Below are 15,530 nucleotides of genomic sequence, written 5' to 3'. Positions count from 1 at the left end.
TCAGATAATCAAGTATCAAATAATCAAATAATCGAATCGGTCTCGTAAATAAGCAACCCGGTCCAGACGGAACGGTAGCATCGCGGATTGTTGCAGTGTCAACACTCGCCGTCAACATCCGGCCGTTCCCAAGTTGAAAACGTCGATTAAACCGTCGATTGGAACTACAGCTACGTTTCCGATCATCACTTTCAATGGAAGAGTAGCAGAGAATAATTTTCATTCCCAAACAGATGATAGAAAAAAAATATAAATAAAAATAAATAAGAAAGAACCCCACTTGTACAGGAATAGAAACACCGTATCGAACCCAAAATCAACTTTCCCGGAGGAACATACAAGGGTGGGAATAAACACACGAGATGGAGGGGGGAAGGGCATAAGAATAAAGAAAATAATAAGAATCGGAATAAGTAAACGGTTGTCACGGACAAGGGTAAAATTCCACAGTGAAGTGGACAGGGAATAGACTATGTAGGAAGAGCGACGAATCAAATTGGAATCAATTAACTCCGGAGTCGTAAGAGGGCATCAAAAGAACAAAAGACAGGCATCAGTTGGGCATCTTCGAATCGCCATCGTCGTCGACTCCCCGTAATGTCGGGTACATCACCTGGTCGCCGCTGGTCTCCGGCTTCGATGGCGGTTCCTCCGACTTGGCAGGAGACTCCAGCTCAACCCCTTCCATGCGCTCGTCCAGGCCGGTTTCCGGCGAGTGGGAACCGCTCTGTTGGTGCAGCAGTCCCTCGTACTCGCCCCGTTCAAGACGAGAGGCAATGTAGTTGCGCAGGTACTCGATGAGACGCACCTTCTCAACCCACTGCACGTCCGAACGCTCCGCAACCTCCGTGGCGGCCTGGGCCGTGCGAAGCGTTGCCTCCTCCTCGGTGGACGACGACCCCGACAGAGCAGGGTCGATGAGGCTGGCGGAGATGCGACCGGGAGACGAAGACGCGGGACGAGGCTTGGCGGGCGGGGTCCGCTCGCCGTCCTCCTTGTCCTCGGACAGGTCCATGGGCTCAGCCAGGGGCCGGTCGTCGGGTCTCGCGCGCTGCAACGTGCCACCGGTGTAGCGGCGGCGGTCATCATGGTCAAAGATACCGCCCAGCGTAGACGGCGGCGCCGCACTCGATGCGGTTGGGTAACCAGCGGTCATGGTGTCGGGCATCGTAGCCGACGGCAACCGCGGATACATGCTCGAACCACCTTCATGATGAGGCGGCGATACGCGGTGGGCTGAGGGAAGAGAGATGGGCGACCGACCCGAAGTGTACGATTGTGCACTGGAGGGCGGCGTCAGGGCGGGAGTGCCGGTGGAAGGCGAGTGTGCTGCCGCGTTGGTCATGACAGGGCCCGCCGAGGTGGTGGCCGTGGCATGACTGGGAGGCAGCTGAGTAGGAGGCGAGTGAGTCGTGCGGTAACTCATGCCACCATGCACGTAATGAGCGCCCGGCTGGGCAACGCCCGCAGCTGCCACATTATCATCATTCTCGTAGATGGTATCCTGCATCTGCTGCAGGAATTGGTCGATGTTGATCAAATCATTCTTGGTGCGCACGTTACTCATGGGGGGCAGGTGATAGGCGGGCGCCGGAGGGTGGCCGCCAGGGCTGTAGCCTCCGCCACCAACGGCGACTGGCGCAGGCATGGGCTGGTATTCAGGCAGGGGACCACCGCTCAGGATGGGGAGAGACAGGCTCTGGAGACCGAGCAGGCGTTGGCCCACGGCAGCGTAGGAGTTGGGGTCAAACTGGCGACGCTTCAGGTCGCCAAAGAACTCGTTCAGAGCATCATATCCGCGCTTCTTGGACTCGTACGATGCGTGACCCGGCTCGTGGCCGTGGTTCAGAGCATAGTAGACGTTCCCATATGACGGGTTCGCCGGTTGGGGCGGAGGGTGCGACTGGTAATACTGAGGAGCGCCGTGAGCATAGCCCTGGCTTGGGACGGGGTTGAGCGCCGGCTCAAAGTAATGTGCAGCAGCAGCATATCCTGGAGAGCGAATTAGTCTTCGATTGCAATAATTCACGGATCAGATAGACCAACCTTTCGCCGGGTTTCCACCAAACATCATATCGGGATTCCGCGCACCAGGCTCCGGGGACCGAACCAGAACGGAGTCATCTGCATGGGTCTTGACATGTTTCTTCAAATCCTGAGGGCGTTTGAACGCCTTCCCGCAAAAATCACACTTGTGCGGCTTCAGGGGCACATGTACTCGGATGTGGGAGGTGATGTGATCGCGCTTCACCGTCGTCGTGCGGCAGCTTCCCCATTGGCAAGTCAGATTAAGGTTGTTGGTGCTTTTACGGCCAACGTGACGCTCGCAGACATGTTCCTACAGAAGAGAAGGTCAGCGATGGAATGTTGAGAGACCGAGACGCCCAGGTGTGACCCATCAACAAAACACGCGGTCGCGCCAGCGTCCCAGTGGCGACGAAGGCGGATGACGATAAAACCGCGGCAACAGTAACAACCATGCGAATTCCCATTAAGAAAAGAGGAAAGGGAAGAAAAATGAAAATGAAAAAAAAAAGGCAACTTACATAGAGAGACTCGGGAGTTGGGCACTTTTCAGAGCATCCATTCCACAGGCAAGAGAGTTCTTCGCTGGGGCGAGCAGCGTTACCGTTGACCTGGGGATTGGCCACGGCAGCGGTCGCAGCGGCAGCAGTGGCTGTCACCGAGGATGTTGAAGCCGCCGACGAGACCTGGGCAGGGGCTTGCGATGCAGGCTGTTCCTGCGCGGTCGACGCGGCAATGGGAGCCGTCGTGGTCGAGGCAGTGGTGGTGTCTTGGTGTTCCGACATTGCCAAGAAAAATCTTTCTTGTCCCTTTCTTGGACGCGGCGGAAAAGGGTCAAGAATTCAAGACAAGACAGACGATGAGGCTCTCCCTCAACGAACAGGGCAGGCAGACAGTCCAAAGGGTCAAGTCTTTTCGGTTGATCCGGGGGGGAAGATCAGGGATGGAAAAGACGCGGTGAGACCGGGAAAAGGACAACAAATACGGATAATAAATAATATAGCACACGGGCGCGTGTCAAAAAATGCCTCACTGGCAAGTCAGTTGGAAGTAGGGAGAAACAAAACAGACAGAGACACTACTAAGGGTCTGGGGGGGGACGAGGGATAAAAGGGAATACGAGCAGCGAGACCCAGGGGGGAGAAGCGAGAGGAAGTCTTGGAAGCAAGAGGGGGAGGCTTGGGTTCTTGTCTTTGCGGGCGTCCGGAGCCGAGCCTTGCCCAGAAAAGGCCGCTTGCACAGCCGGGCGGAGGACAGGGACAAGACCGGGCCAAGAGACGTGCGGGGCTGGTGGCGTTGGCGGCCACACGTACCGTATCGGTTTTACATCGGAGGATGCCTCCTTTTGTTTTGAAATTTTATAACAAGGACAGCAATCATGGCGCTTGTACGCGGGAGAATTGGCATGAGAAATGGCATGATGGAGTCAACACTCGAATCGCTCTGTCATATCCCCCCTCGATGGCTCCCATGCATCTATCCATGTACCTAGGAGGTAAGGTAAATGGAAGTACCTATCTGTTATTACTGGATTCTCCTAAACCCGTCCAAGTAATCCCCCGGCTCTTACCATACCAGAACCAAACCGTTACCGAATGGCCGCGACCCTCGGGCCCCGCGTAGCTGCCCTCCCTCCCAAGTACTTCCCAGAACGCCTGTCATCCAATTCTCCTCCAATTCATTCATCCATTCCGACAGGTTGAGTCCTGCCCTGATACTTCCATGACCACATTGCCGTACACGAAGTACCGTCATCCGGCAATTCATCGGGCTGACTTTCCTGGAAACAAAAAAAAAAAAAAAAAAAAAAAAAAGAAGGAAAGAAAGAAAAGATGGCACAAGATCACGAGTCCCCCCAATGCCTGTCAATTCGAGTCCACTTGATTGGCGCCCGGGCAAGGAATCAACCGGGGTCGCCCACGCCGCACGAAAATGAATGAACCCGAGGATGACCTGTCTGTGGTACCAAGCATCCTCCAATTCTATCCCTCATGGTCTCCCTTCTGGAAGTCTAGGCGACCTCAGCATGTCCCACGGGTGCTCTCTTGGCATCCCTCCTCTGGCCTTCCCGCTCCGTCGAAGGGACAAGAAGTCTTGGAAGATGGCCAAGAGGATGATTAATGATTCCAGTCTCGCATCTTGGCACCTCCGTTAGTAATCCTGCTGCCTACCTGAAGAAGGCGTCTGGCAATGATGAAGCTCTGGCTGGTCTTGGTTGTGATTGTGATTGGGATCGTGAACCAACGTTCTGCAGATTATTAATAATAAAGCATGGTTAGCATCATTTGGTTGTCAGGGAACGTCCACCTCCGGTCCCTCGGCCGTCTGGCTTAGTGTCGCTTTTAACGATCGGACTAAGGGCAGGAGGGTCTAGCCTGACTCTCTCCTCCTGCTCCCCCTCGCTGTCAGTGGCATTGGTACCATCCAACCCTGCGACCGGCATAGTTGTGGCCTTTATGGTAGGAGAAGAGACGCATTTCTCTACATCATGCACCAAATTTACTGGCAAATGAATGGTCTGTGCAAAGAATAAGCACAATGGTCAAAACTGCGATGCCTGGGAATTTAGGCTGCAAGAAGAAATCAAACATCGATCATCTGCTATATGTTGGAGGGCTGAACGGCTCACGCATTGGGCCAGAGGTATTTTTGAATAGTAAAGATAGAAGCTACGCCCTTTGCGACGAAATATAGATTTCGACTGGAAGCCATCATCGGTGTGCCATTCCTCGATATGGTAGTAGCCTGAAATATGAAGGCATCACATGCTGCCATAGGGCACATGGAAGATCGATTGAAAGCAGTGACTCGGTTTTAGGTAGACAAGCGTCTCTATCGAATCATGATTCTATTCCCCCTGGACCTTGGAGTAATACCCGACCTGTATAGAAGTCGCCTAATGCATATGTTGGTTTCTGGTCTACTGCTACCTCAATTACTCCATGCTCCATAAATGGCAGTTCACGGTCATAATATATATAGAAATTGACTGTTCTTGAGGCTGTAATTAGTTTTGAAGACCTTCTTTCATAATATGGCAAACTCACCATTTCCTCTGCCAGAGAGATTATATACAGGTTGAGACAGGCCACGCAAGCAAGCGCGGTGTAACCCTGGTAGGCTGCTGGAGAGTTTATTGATGGATAAGATGAATCTCAATACTTCAACTTTCTACAAATCTCGTAAATCAGCAGGGACCTCTACATGACCTCCAAACAAGTATAACATTCTGATAACCCGACTTCAAGGTAGTCCATCCGTGGCTGTAGGAGGGCATGACATAAGCAGTCACGATGCTCCCTCGCTCTCCGTCTTGCTCCCCTTCTCATCTCATCTCCTCTTTGAGTTCTCTCATCTATGACCACCATTTCAGCCACCCAGATCCAGACCACAAATCGAACAGATCGACTCGTTGCACAACTGCCGGGGCCTCCTACTCCGTAGGCACCGAAGTTTCGTCAATTGGCCAGATGTGGGACTGAGTGGGACTCTTTGTCTGACCACAGAGAGATCCTCTTGAGGCCCGCCCGTTCTCGCTTTCGCAGTCGAAGCTAGAATATCCCTTCCAAGGGGCTCGATTGACTTCTCTATATAAAAAGAACCCTTTGCTCACATGGACCAAGCTCCAAAGCGTACCGGCCTGTCTGCGACGGTGTCAACCCACGACTGTCAGCCCACGGACGCTTAATAGTTTCCAGTCAAGATTCGAGACTAACGCTCTAGCTCCAGCCTAACACGATGGTTACCCGTCTGTGGGCCTTGGCACTGTCAGACCAAGGCCTCGATTGGCCTAAACGACTCAAAACACACCATGATGAGCCACACGCCGAACCCTTTTCAACGGTCCACAAGGCCGGAGACCCTACAAATTCTCTGGTGCGCCTCTCAGCTCCAGCCACAATCTCTTGCGCACACCCACCCATGACCCCCCGAGTCTGACGTTTTTAATGCTTTCTATTCCATCGCAAACGGGCTCAATGGGTTCTGACAGCCCTGTACTGGGGAATTATCTATGGTGACATTCCTCGTGATTGAAAGAGGGAACAAATGTCCAGATATCCATTTTCCAGAACGATCAAGCGGTTGCGACTCAAAGGTAAGCTGCATTCCATAGGAAAGTACCCACCTCAGGCCAGGTCTAAGGCGCAACTTTGCACAGATGCCTCCGGAACCAATCCAACCCGGAATGTTTTCTCCCCGAAGAAGGCCTGGAGGCCTACACCATTGCGGACTCCCTTTCTCTTGTCCCTAGCCGGACTCATGCTGGTGACACTGGTGACGCTGGAGGTGTTGCGATGCCATTCAAACAGGAATGAGGGGATTGTTTTCTATAATGATCTCACGGACGTCAACAACACCATGTTGGCCGGCTCGAAGTACGTGCCTACTCTTGTTGCGCTTATCATCGTCACGCTCTGGAGTTTCTGTGCCTACGACGTGATGCGGCTGGAGCCTTTTTTGCAACTGGCTAAACACGAGGGTGTGCCAGCGACTGTGCTGCTCATCAATTATAATTTCTCGTATGGCATCCTGGCTCCTATTAACGCGGCTCGCAACAACCATTGGATTGTTTTCTGCGTGTCAATCATGTCCCTGGCCCTGCGAATGTTCCTTCCGGCATTATGCTCCGGTCTTATGATATTGAACGACGTTGATTTGCATAATACCCAGACGGCGAATATATGGCCTGACGTGATCGATGGGGAATCCCAGGCAGCGTGGATGTCTGGTCAGATGCCACGCCGCGGCCACTCAGCCATGTCGGCCATGAATGCCCACATGCCACTGCTGCGCTCTTCCGAGTACGCGATGGCACCATTTGTCATGCCCGTCGATGATCAGAATGAAGATTCTATGCTGTACTTGAACCAAACAGTTTATTGGGCAGATGTGACATGCGCCGACATACCACTTGATCAACTTCCTCCCGGGAGCGCTTCATTTGAAAATAGCACCTCGGATGGTCGCCAAACAGTGTCATTAACAGCCCATGGGGCTCGTCCATCCTGGAGAGATGCCAGAGATGTCACCAAGAATGGTTGCATAATCGATATCGCCCTTGACAGTACTATCCCGAACAACACCGACTCCTTCCAAGTGCGCTACTGGGAGCCACACCAGAAAAATTCGACTTCCAAAGTTTTCAACGCCCGACAATGTGACCAATATGATCTTTATGGTATAATAGTCGACTTACAAGTGGGAGGAAAAGGGTCAATCTCGACAACTAAAGCTGCCGCGTTTGGTTGCACAGCAACATATGAAAATGCGAATGCCAATGTCTCTATCACTGCTAATTCCTCAATTGATTCGGTCACGATCTACCCAAATACTGTCAATCGCTTGGATATGTCCGAGTTTAGAGCAGACAAATTCCAGGATCTCATGTATCGCATATCTGATGGGGTCATGGTAGAACGCGGCCAGGTCGGCAGTCAAGCAGTACCACACAGAGCTACTGTCATCACCGACCCGGCACAGTATCAGAGCGAAGTTGTTGATCTTTGGAAACGAACGTATGTTTTCACGATGAACCAACTTTTCGATCCCACGACTGGCTCGATTGCGTTAGATGCGGTGCAAGTGACACCGGGTGCCTCTATAATGATGATATCGCATACAGCACTTGTCGCAGAATCCCTACTTGGCTCAGCTTCCCTTTTGCTATTATATCTAGCTTACGTTTATCCACGTCGAGCGAGTTTTCTACGAAGCGATCCCGGCTCTCTTGCCGCGCAATTACGAATCATTGCCGACTTATTCCACCCCGATACTGCTGTAGCTTTGTCAGATGCCAATCTCCACAAAGCTACTACCCGCCAGCTTCGAGGATGGGCGAGCAATCTGCAGTGCCAATGGCGAGAAGGGCCACATGGATGGCGGATAGAATTCGCTCCAATCCACGGACGTTCTTCGACTATTTCCGCTCGCGCAGCCCGTCGACAACAAGACCCTGTTCCGCATTTTCTCATGCTACCTTGCTTTGCAATTGAATGCCTATTGCTAATCGTGATGCTGGTCGTCTTTTCGTTATCACTGAAGCGATTTGGGTTTCATGATGATAACCCGGCTTATTATTCTAATTGGGATTTCATGTGCTTGCTTTTACTCCTTTACGCTCCTAATGTGATTGCCTCCATGATAACTGCACTATTGGCGTCTAGTCTACGTCATTTGAGCATATTAGAACCATGGGTACAATTGGAACGAGGTATGGCGACCGCCAAGCAGACCCTGTTGATGAATTACTCCTCGCGAACTCCGCTCGCGGTGTTCGCGAAATGTGCAAAAAAGGGCCCCCCTATCTTGACGATCGTGTCACTGGCTTGTGTCATCGATTTAATCCTCAGTCTCATTAGCGGCAGCATCTTTCTGGCGCAAACCAATACCTATGTTGATCCCACCTCCGTCCTATCGCAGCAGTACAGCCTCTCGAAATTTTCCACATCGGAATCTGCACCGGAATTCGACAGCTTCCATTTTATCCCAATGAGAAAATCCATGCCGCTTGTCCCGTGGACTACTTCCGATTATTCATTTTACCCCGTGGCAATCAATGACTCGGAGTGGATGCGTTCCTTTTATACTACTACCACGCGCGGAATCGGCGCAGATTTAACATGTCGGGTGCTTCATGCGAACCGGTTACAGACCGAAGCCAATACTGGCAAGCAATACTGGTATTACGAACCCTTTGATCATAGTGACAGTGCCCATTGTACCGTGGAGGTTCCACAGGTAGCAGAGATCGACAATACGCCTCTCGATGACAATTCTATTCGCTACCTAACATCTCTTGAGTCCGGAAGTTGCCAGACGAAAACGATCGTCGTGATTGCCCGATGGAATCTCTTCAACGGCACTGTTGGTGACCCCGAGAATACATTGGCGTTGCACTGTGAACCTCAAATTAGCATTCAAGATTTTGAGATCGACTTTAACTTCAATGGACAAGTACAGGCGCGTAGGCCGGTGACTGGCAGCACGATCACAAGCGGGGGTGTCTTTCTGAATGCCACCAAAAGCCTTGGGCGATATAACCACGCACTGGCTCAATTTGTCCAAAGAACTGCCGCCCACCGGGCGTCCTCCTTTTCTTACTTTGACTGGCCTGGAGTCTTGACCGCGCATGCATACGAAGAAGTGGACCCTGACTTCTCGTCCTTCGATGCCGATATCTTAATGAACGCGACACAGTCCGTCTACTCGACTATTTTCAGCACCTACTTTTCCCTCTGGCGCGACCTGTATATCGATCGGTTGACCGAGTCTCCTTTGCCTGTTCTGAAGGGGACCCAAACCCAACTTTACTGGGAGATGGTCTTGTCTATCCCAACCATGGTCATTGTCATTGTGATCGTCTCTATAGATGTTATGGTCATGGCGGGTGTTTTTTTCACGCGCCGCGGACGGTTCCATGGACCTCGCATTCCTCGATCGATCGGGGCTCTTATGCCTTGGGTCACGCATAGTCAAATGATGCGGGACTCCAATGAAGCATCGCGACTGGATCGGTCTGAATGGGAAGAGTTTCTCCAAGAAGATTGGAGGAGATACCGATTCGGAGAGTCCGCATGCCCGGACGAGGTGACGCGATGGACGTTAGACTACGACCCCAAGGCCGAGAAAGAAGAGCATGAGATGCAAGCGAAGGAGCCTCATGTGGAGTGTGCGCCAGTGGCCGAGCCTGAACCGACAGAGAGGGGGACCGACCAACCTCTGCGAGGTTGACTGTGTAGTATTATGACCTATTGTATAGTGTATAGTAATTGAATAGATGCGACATCTGCATAATTTATTCGTTGCATAAACATGATCATATGATTCCGGCTGACTCATCCGTTTCTTATCGATCGATCGATCGATCCGGTCCAATCTATACTTTCTTCTCTCCTCCATTCTCCATCCTTCGTCTTCATCTTAATATCGATTATATATATACCCCAGAACCCTTGTTATAGCATGATCAAACTCTCCACCATCCTCTCCTCCTTCTTCTACCTCCTCCCCCTCTACATCTTCGTCCTCGCCCCTCTCATCCGCCAGTTCTTCCCTGCCGACTCCGCATCCTCCGTCCTCGACTTCGACTCCACCGACCATGACCCCGACATCAAGCTCGACGAAAACATACTCAGCCTCGACGACGGCGTCGAAGTGACCTGTTCCCCGGAGGCCGAGCAATACCAAGTGCACCTACTCGCGCGCGACCCATTGGTCATCTACATTGAGAATTTCGTCTCGGGGACCGAAGCGGACGAGATCGTCGAGATGAGGTAACCCCCCTTTCTCTATATACCCTCCCACCCCAATCCCATCCATACACGCTATCCTGACCGAACGAACTTCACCCGCAGTCAAACCGGCTACACGCCCTCGATCCTGTACAACGGCAGCGCCTCAGTCGTGGACCCCTCGCGACGACTCTCCGACCGCGCCCTTCTCCCCCGCACGCACACGATCCGGTGCCTCGAGGCCCGCGCGCACGCCTTCCAGGGCTGGCGACCGAACTTGTACATCGAGCGCATGTGGGCCCAGCGATACAACATCTCGGGCCACTACACGCACCACTATGATTGGGCCGGGAGTGTGGCGCGCGGGGGCGACCGCGCCAGTACCTTCATGGTGTACCTCGGGGACGAGTGCTCTGGCGGAGGAACCAATTTCCCGCGGCTCAGGAAGCCGAGGGATTCGCGGTGGTGTCGGTTTATTGAATGTGATGGGGAGGATGGGGCGGAGCAGGCGCATAAGGGGGATGGAGCGGCGACGGTGAAGAGGGAAGGGATCACGTTCAAGCCGATCAAGGGGAATGCGATCTTCTGGGAGAATCTGAGGGCCGATGGCTCGGGATACCCGGAGACGTGGCATGCGGCGGAGCCGGTGACCGAGGGGACGAAGTTCGGGTTGAATATTTGGAGTTGGTACCAGGCGCCGAGGAGGAGGGTGTAAAGATAGACATTTCTGGGTGGATCTGGCCTGGTTATGTATTATAGAGCTATTGTTGTTGTGTAGACTTGTATAGTGGATATACACAGATTTCCTCACGTAGAAAAAGACATAGAAGAATAAAGAGAATGGAAAATGGACAATTAGAACGCGCCTATATTCACATCTAGGTAGTATGAATGATAATAATATATATAATATGTAAAAAAGGTTGAAACGCCTCATCACGATGACCATACCCATACACCATTCCTCGTTACAGATCGTAGCAACAGTTAGTAGCAAAAGAAACTTCAAATTGAAACATTGAAACATTGGAATAAAAGCAACCAGAAGTGAGGAAATAAAGCAAAGCAAAAACATCCAAAAGGGTATACGATACGCTTTCCTTTAGGTTAGCCACTCTGATTCCATTGGGTCCAATCGTCAATCGGCAGTCCGCCTCGAGTCACGTCGCTATTCCCGAAGATATCATCCAGGGAGATGCCCAGGTCGATGCCCATTCCCAAGGAGTTGGCGTCGTCCAGGCCCATCGCGAGATCAGGCGCCTGTCCCGACGGCATCGACGGCTGCGCAGACACATCTTGTTGGAAGTTCTGCGGCTGGAAGTTGTAGCCCTGCCACATGTAGTTGTTGTTGGGCAGCGACACTAGATCCGGACTGTTGACGGCTTCGCCGGTGCCGGGCGTCGATGCATGCGAGACGGGCGACTGCAGTCGCGACTGGCTGATGTGCGGCGGGTTGGCGAGCCGGGTGGGCAGCGTCGCGTGCACCGGCGTCGGGGTGCCGTTGAAGAGCGGGAAGTTTGCGAAGTTGTCCAGGTTCGGTGTCGACAACCCCATGGAGTCCGGACCGGATGGCATTGCAGACTGCTGCGGCGTCGGGTTCACGCCGAACGGCGCTCCACCGTCCTGTCGGAAGTGATCATCCTCTAGTGTGGACATGGGTTGCGTGGGGTACGCGAAGGGATCGTCAGACGGGAACATGATGCCCATGAGGTCGGGCAGATTGGCCGGATTCGTGTTGAACGGTTGCGACGCATACTGGGTGGCAGACGCGTCTCGCATTGGCAACGACATGGGCATCGGGGATCCCGTGTTGGACGAGACGCTCACGGGCTCGCTTACCGGGTATGTGTCCGACGGAGTCGACACGGCTTCCGAGGCCGCTTCTGGCGTGGACGCGAACCAGGTCGAGGCATGGTTGAGGCGGGCGTTCGACGGTGTGCGTCGGTGGTGCGAATTGCCGTCGTCCAGACTCTTGGGCGTGTTACTAGCTTCTTTGGATCCCCGATTCAGCAATTGGATGGGGAAAGTGCTCGACCGTTGTGGCGGTGGTTTTTCGAAGGCAGGCGTGTTGCTGCTGGAGTTGCCGCTAACTTGATGGTTGCTCGCTGGCGCCGGACGCTTCAGGTTGACCGGGTTCGCTGTGGTCTGTCGGTTTTTCAGCAATTCCGGCAGATTCTTGAACAGACAGTTCAGGCTCTGCGAGCACCGGTCTGCCGCCATGCTCTTCTTTGCTAGCCCGGCGAGCGTGTTCTTGCCCTCCATCGCATCTTTCAGGACCCCGTCCTTCGCCGTCGGCGAGTCGGGATTTTCCAGCACGAAGAAGAGCAACGATAGAATGGCAAAATAGGTGGTATACATGGTGAACCAGAAGGACCCGTTGAGTAGCCCTCGCTTATGCATGCCGGTGGTGATGTGAACAATGTTCCGCGAGACGCTCACGCATGCAGCCGCACAGGCGTACGAACGTCGGTCTACACCGCGCGCCTGCGAGCCGCTGGAGACGTAATGCAAAAAGGGTCGATACATGACCACTTGTACGTGCGCATAGCTGATTCGCAACAGTTGCCGTACCCTGATAAGATGTCAGTCTGGATTCTGATGCACAAGCCGAAGAAACAAGTAACCGAAACATACCGCTCCAGTTGAGGGGAGACCTCCGTCCCCGGTCGCAGAGCTGCAGGCAGCTCTTCCATCCACGCCTGAAGATCGCGCTCGATCTCTCGGATTTTCGAGTGGCTCACGACGTAGCGCTGATCGGACTCGGATCGGTGCTGGGCATTCTTGACCGGGTAGATATATTTCACCACTTTCAGGATGATGTTGGACAGGCGCGTGTGCGCATTGGCCCCTGCCATGAGGGGCGTGTAGTCCTTGGGCGTGGGCAGGATGCCATCCTGAGAAATGAAGTCCCCATCGACAGAGACGGGGTATTCTTGGTCGATGTCGTCGTCGCTCAACATTTGGGGCAACCCTAGCATCGTGCTCACGTAGACGTCCATCTTCCGGACGACCCAGAAAACACGCTTGCGCAGCTCTCGCTCTAGAGGGTTGAAATGGGCCGTCACCGCCGAGCGGTGCAGTCCCAATCGCAAGGCGGAGCGAAGGGCAATTCCGACATATGAATAGCATGTGCTCAGTTTTGCAGAGGACTGGAGGAAGAGCACCATGAAGCAAATTGCTTGCAAGGAGGTAAGATCACGACAGTCGGTGATCTCCAGGAGCTGACGACCGGCCTTGAAGAATTGGAATCTAGAATCGAAGTTAGTGAGCTGGAACTTAGAACGAAGTTATGTACCCGTCTATTGCAACATACCCTTGGCCGATCGCACTCTCGTAGCCGGAAAGATCCAGGGGACCAGCCCTATCATCCGAAAACAAGCAACCGACAGACATCACGATATAGAGAAGAGGCAAGAATGAATTCTCTTCGTTGGAATACTGTTCCGGAGGGGTGTCGTAAACCCGATCCAACGTCGCAAAGAATGAAGGCTCGTGCACGAATCGCATCAAGGAACACCCGTCCTCCAACGCGGCGTGACACAGACGTCGTGCGACATCGCGCGGCGGCAGATCATGGGTGGGAGGCAACGTCGCATCCTGCGGCGATTCCGAGGCCGATTTGGGGCTGTCTAGCATTTGCTGTGTGATGGAGCGCGACCGCAGTGTCGGGGCCGAGATATCGGCAGCGCCAAGCTGCTTCCGCAATCGTCGGATGAAAATGACACCGGAAGTGTGTCCGTGGTAATCCCAATGTCCCTGATCATCCAGATCTAAGAACCCCGAATTATCAACCATGGACTCCAGCAACGACTCCTCGCATCCTCCATTCTCCGGCGCCGCATCCGCCGGGCCGGCCGGGGCACCAGCCGGTCTGGGTGCATTGGTGGCTGGAGGGAGAGGCTGGGACGATTGGAACTGAGGCGTAGATTCCTGCGGCTGTTGCGGGAGTTTCTCTCGTTTGGCCGTCGCCAGCATCTGTTGCGTCGCATGCACGTCAAATCGAGGGTCATCGAGATTGATATCGGGGAGAACGACGCGGAGGAGCGCTTCGGCCTTGTGGAGGCGGTTCTCGAGCGCTTCGACATACTGAGGCGCGGGGTTGCGGCGACGATTAGAAGGTTGGTCGTAGGTGCATTCTAAACCAGGAGATCGAATGAGCAAATGGGAAACGGAAACACAAGGACGGCTTCTTCCCCTTCCCCGCGAGTCCCACGATGGAAGGGGTGGTTAGGGGAGGAGTGAGGACTTACCATAGCTGTAGACCGTGCAATGGGTGCACGGTTGTTTACCATCGCACTTAATCTTTTTTCGACGACATTCATCGCAAGCCCTGGTCACTCTTCGTCGCTTCTGCATCGGCAGAGGCTCCTTGGCCTTGGGATCGAGGTCGTCATCGGGGTCGGCGGAGATCTCGGGCAAGTTGGCCGAGGGGTCGGAGTCATCCTGGGGATAGAGAAAAGCGTCGGCGGCGGCCGTGGAGTCGTCCTCGGTCGCATTCTCAGCCGTCGCGGCGTGGAAAGGGCTGGCGGGCGTAGTGGCCATGGCGCCGGCACACACAACGATGGAGCGAGGGCGAATTGGGCGGACGGCGCAGCGTCATGCAAGGGGGCCGAACGAGGGCGCAAGAATGTATCCGAGCGGGGGCAGAAAAAGCAAAAGTCGTGACGAGACTACGGCGATCAGCAAGGAGATCAGGGCCCGCGTGGCGATCCGACAATTATCGCACCTCCACGAGGGTGGAATTGACGCTTCTCACAGGTTCATCGAAGGCAGTGTTCGGGGATGGGGAGGAGGGGAGGCAGCGATAACGCCGGAGATGAGGTTTTTTGCCAAGGGACTCTCGGTGGGATCCAATCAGTGACGAAAGGATGAGCAAGCAGCAGCCAGCGAAAAAAAACTTGGTTCGCTCTAAAGTCCGAGGGGATTTGGGCCGAGATTAATAATAGTAATCAGACCGACTGAGTCAATCGTGGAATTGATTCCACGCTGGACGTGACGATGAGACGAGGAGGTGAGAAACGAAACGAGGGCAAGCCAGAAAGGATCGAGCAAGGGATCGTCCGGTCGAAATGATCCTCGTTCTTGGCTCTCTGGTCCCTTTTTTTAATTCGATTTGTTCCCTTCGTCTTAGTCCGAGTCGGGCTGATGGTGGTCGGTCTTCTTGCCGAGTGGAAGGCGAGAGGAACAAACCGTGATGAGATTGCAAGGGACGAGATGAAGAACGGACAAAGACGAGAAGGGCGGCGAGATGGGGGAGAGAGTAAGATCGTAAGC

The 15,530-nt window shown here is 53.6% G+C and overlaps 4 protein-coding genes across 4 annotated transcripts; 2 read left to right on the top strand and 2 right to left on the bottom strand.

The window, feature by feature from the left end:
* Nucleotides 1-193: 193 nt before the first annotated feature.
* pacC (putative C2H2 transcription factor PacC) lies at nucleotides 194-3,195 on the bottom strand. Its single transcript, XM_024848733.1, has 3 exons — nucleotides 2,547-3,195; nucleotides 2,047-2,338; nucleotides 194-1,992 (listed from the first exon to the last, which is right to left on the bottom strand). The coding sequence occupies exons 1-3, from the start codon at nucleotides 2,808-2,810 to the stop codon at nucleotides 554-556; spliced, it is 1,995 nt and encodes a 664-aa protein (XP_024708108.1). The 5' UTR covers nucleotides 2,811-3,195; the 3' UTR covers nucleotides 194-553.
* Nucleotides 3,196-5,665: 2,470 nt separating this feature from the next.
* On the top strand, nucleotides 5,666-9,809 carry P170DRAFT_378960 (DUF3433 domain-containing protein). Its single transcript, XM_024845469.1, has 2 exons — nucleotides 5,666-6,121; nucleotides 6,185-9,809. Exons 1-2 carry the CDS (start codon nucleotides 6,073-6,075, stop codon nucleotides 9,754-9,756), a joined length of 3,621 nt encoding a protein of 1,206 aa, XP_024708107.1. The 5' UTR covers nucleotides 5,666-6,072; the 3' UTR covers nucleotides 9,757-9,809.
* A 122-nt stretch (nucleotides 9,810-9,931) lies between these two features.
* P170DRAFT_403339 (oxidoreductase, 2OG-Fe(II) oxygenase family) lies at nucleotides 9,932-11,109 on the top strand. The gene is made up of 2 exons (XM_024846470.1): nucleotides 9,932-10,298; nucleotides 10,380-11,109. Exons 1-2 carry the CDS (start codon nucleotides 9,988-9,990, stop codon nucleotides 10,969-10,971), a joined length of 903 nt encoding a protein of 300 aa, XP_024708106.1. The 5' UTR covers nucleotides 9,932-9,987; the 3' UTR covers nucleotides 10,972-11,109.
* Nucleotides 11,110-11,363: 254 nt separating this feature from the next.
* P170DRAFT_351900 (putative C6 transcription factor (Mut3)) lies at nucleotides 11,364-14,798 on the bottom strand (the record flags this gene model as incomplete). The annotated part of the gene is made up of 4 exons (XM_024843896.1): nucleotides 11,364-12,828; nucleotides 12,891-13,505; nucleotides 13,570-14,392; nucleotides 14,507-14,798. 4 exons carry the CDS (start codon nucleotides 14,796-14,798, stop codon nucleotides 11,364-11,366), a joined length of 3,195 nt encoding a protein of 1,064 aa, XP_024708105.1.
* Between the last annotated feature and the right edge of the window lie 732 nt (nucleotides 14,799-15,530).

The sequence above is a fragment of the Aspergillus steynii genome (assembly GCF_002849105.1).
Source record: "Aspergillus steynii IBT 23096 chromosome Unknown P170scaffold_2, whole genome shotgun sequence".
NCBI lineage: Eukaryota > Fungi > Ascomycota > Eurotiomycetes > Eurotiales > Aspergillaceae > Aspergillus > Aspergillus steynii.
Note: the sequence above shows the minus strand (reverse complement) of the source record. Positions and strands in the feature narration are given on the sequence as shown.

What these genes read in the sequence shown, in the direction of transcription:
- pacC (XM_024848733.1), bottom strand. Translation starts at nt 2,810, where the DNA reads ATGTCGGAACACCAAGACACCACCACTGCCTCGACCACGACGGCTCCC. An exon ending in CAACTCCCGAGTCTCTCTAT is followed by an intron (nt 2,339 to 2,546) that starts GTAAGTTGCCTT and finishes TCTCTTCTGTAG; the next exon opens with GAACATGTCTGCGAGCGTCA. An exon ending in TGGTGGAAACCCGGCGAAAG is followed by an intron (nt 1,993 to 2,046) that starts GTTGGTCTATCT and finishes TTCGCTCTCCAG; the next exon opens with GATATGCTGCTGCTGCACAT.
- P170DRAFT_378960 (XM_024845469.1), top strand. Translation starts at nt 6,073, where the DNA reads ATGTCCAGATATCCATTTTCCAGAACGATCAAGCGGTTGCGACTCAAA. An exon ending in CAAGCGGTTGCGACTCAAAG is followed by an intron (nt 6,122 to 6,184) that starts GTAAGCTGCATT and finishes AACTTTGCACAG; the next exon opens with ATGCCTCCGGAACCAATCCA.
- P170DRAFT_403339 (XM_024846470.1), top strand. Translation starts at nt 9,988, where the DNA reads ATGATCAAACTCTCCACCATCCTCTCCTCCTTCTTCTACCTCCTCCCC. An exon ending in GACGAGATCGTCGAGATGAG is followed by an intron (nt 10,299 to 10,379) that starts GTAACCCCCCTT and finishes CTTCACCCGCAG; the next exon opens with TCAAACCGGCTACACGCCCT.